General features: G+C 40.6%; 1 protein-coding gene across 4 annotated transcripts in view; it reads right to left on the reverse strand.

Annotated features, from left to right (window-relative positions):
• The window catches only part of LOC138040576 (bromodomain adjacent to zinc finger domain protein 2B-like), a 35,952-nt gene that overhangs the window by 3,174 nt on the left and 30,278 nt on the right, over positions 1 to 2,500 (reverse strand). For all 4 annotated transcript variants that reach the window (XM_068886288.1, XM_068886290.1, XM_068886275.1 and 1 more), the window contains 2 exons: positions 1,624 to 1,736; positions 1,405 to 1,444 (listed from right to left, as the gene is read on the reverse strand). In XM_068886288.1, coding sequence (XP_068742389.1) covers positions 1,405 to 1,444; positions 1,624 to 1,736 — 153 coding nt within the window. The remainder of the gene's footprint in view (positions 1 to 1,404; positions 1,445 to 1,623; positions 1,737 to 2,500) is intronic.

Genomic DNA, 2,500 nt, shown 5'->3' on the forward strand with positions numbered 1-2,500 from the left:
TCCATCGTGCCTGTCTTCTCACCAACATGATCTCTTCTTTAAATTTAATGATTATCGTCAATTCGTAAATGGCTTTGAATGTACTATTATCCAGAATTTAGGACTATGTGTCCTAGGACTTGTGGTAGCAGAGAAAATAAGGAGAGTAAAAATCGTATCCGTGGATTGGATTTGAACCCGGAGTTTTTGCTCCCCTGGAACCGCTTCTTTCTGCTACTCCAATGGAGATCAAGACATTGCTCTTTGAAACAAAGATTTATTTAAACCTCCCATAGAATATCGCGGCTGAAGAGTAATTAGGCCTAACCTAGATTAATCGGGCCTAAGCTTTGATTTTAAATGTTGAGCTTTGTCGTGAAGTTTGGTAACCGACCTCTTAAAGCGCTTATTATTGTTTGTTGCCGTTTGATAATACAGCATTATCATATAGTGTTAAATATATTGCCTCTAAGCAGCTAGTGGTGTGGTGGTCGATTGGTCTCGCAAAGGTACAGGTCTGTGCGATGTTTGGTGCGGGAGATATTCGAAGAAATATTTTACTCAAATGTATAAGACTTCGTATGGAGACGCCATTTTTGTGTCCCTGAGAGGGGCACAAATATGGCGGCCGGAAGCTAACAAAGACATATGTCATCGAGTTTTGCTACAAAAGGCCTGTAGTCGTCTTCCGAGGACTCATTAACATCTATATGAGTACTTATTCTCATACAAGGACTGTTCAGATTGCAAAATCTCCGCGGATAAGTCACTTTTTTAACCTACGTGACAGCATTCTCGGCCGCAATATTAATATCGTGTGACGCAAAAGCTTAGAAATTCAACCTTGCTTTATCACAAGACAAAAAATCCTATCAAACTGAAAATTTGTAAAAAGATAAGTCTTCAGCTGTTCTATTAAATAACCAACTAAACTAAAATCTCAAGAGGATTGATAGTTCTTTATTTTTGTATTTTGACGACGTCACGTGAAAACCAAGAATACGTGCCGACACCTCTATCAGCGGGTTGAGGAACACAAAGGATCGTCTTCAATCGGGAATCCCTTTAAAGAGCAACATGGAACAGTCCCAAGTGACATATACCGTGATTTTAAGATTTAAGATTTTGAGAAAGTGCCAAAGTGAATTCGACTGCCTGACCCACGAAATGCTCTTTATAAAGAAGCTTAAGCCAACTTTGAACAAACAGTCAGATTCAATCCGTCATTGATTAGAGTCTCCGTGAAAGTCACCAAGGGAACAAAACGAAAAATTACTTTAGGAGCCCCAATGGATTTAAAGACATTTAGGTTCTTTGACAGTCGTTTTTCTCCACTTTACTTATTCGTTCCTTACACGAGCCCACAACTTTAAGTTTTGAATGCCCCTATGTCTAAAAAACGATTCTTTACTCTTAACGACTTACTCGTTTGCATGTTGGGCAAGTCCATGACGCTCTTGGAACTCTGAAAAAGATCACATCAAAATAACACATAAAATATGAAGACGATTAAGTGTGCATATACGGCAACGAATCCAAGGAAAGTCAAACAGGTTTTTTTCCTGCGAACGCAGACTTATTTCCACCGGCCGTAAATATGTAGAAGATAAAACGGAAGCAGGTTTCACCATGCAATTTACTTACTTGCTTAGCGGTGGTTCGAGGCACTGTAGATGGAAATTTCTGGGACAGTTATCGCATTTAGCCATCTTGCCAGTAGCTCCACCACACATACAGCAGTTGTCCCCGCCCGCCGCCTGCAAGCGCACCAGTCAATAATTTGTTACATTTACGTACTCAAGAAATGAAGATGGGGTGCTCGAGTGTCTTATTTTCGAAATGCTTTTAATCCGAAAAAAGGCCGAACTTAAACCCTCAAGAAGACTTCATTCGCGAGAAAGTTTTTATTTCGTGGGAAAGATTGAACATCGAGTTTGCGTGAAACGGCAAACGGGAGGATGATGTTTTTTCTAAAAGCTCGAAAACTTTAAAAAACCTTAATCAAATAACAATGACCACAACCAGGTTTTCTGAGCCCGCGAGACTGAGCACCCCCAGCAAACCATTGTTTTAGGTAAGTACTTCATGTATAATAGGAAAGTAACTAAGTTGTTTAAACGAAAACCGCTAGGCAGCAACCTGGTTCTGTCATTACTGTCTAAGGTCTTCTCGAAAACTTTCTTATCCTAGCAACTCTCTCTTTCCCTCTTTTGAGAAGTTGCCTGACATCTGGTTTTCGTTAGCGACGCAAGCACAAGTGAGCTTATGCATATAACAAACAAACAAACAAACGTCAACACAAGCATCAAAATCAACTACGGCCTCCGCCATCTTGTTGAGATGCGGGGAATCTGGAAGAGTTCTTTAATTGGCTAGACACGGCCAGACAGACGTAGCAAATTTCCTTGTGCTTCTGCTGCGTTTCGTTTTCACTCAACGCAAGCGGAACGCAAGCATAAGCGCAAGCACAAGGAAAAGAAAAACATTCATATTTGCGCTGGAGTTTGCGTCAACCCCGTTT

Source organism: Montipora capricornis, chromosome 1 (genome assembly GCF_036669925.1).
Source record: "Montipora capricornis isolate CH-2021 chromosome 1, ASM3666992v2, whole genome shotgun sequence".
Classification (NCBI taxonomy): Eukaryota; Metazoa; Cnidaria; class Anthozoa; order Scleractinia; family Acroporidae; genus Montipora; species Montipora capricornis.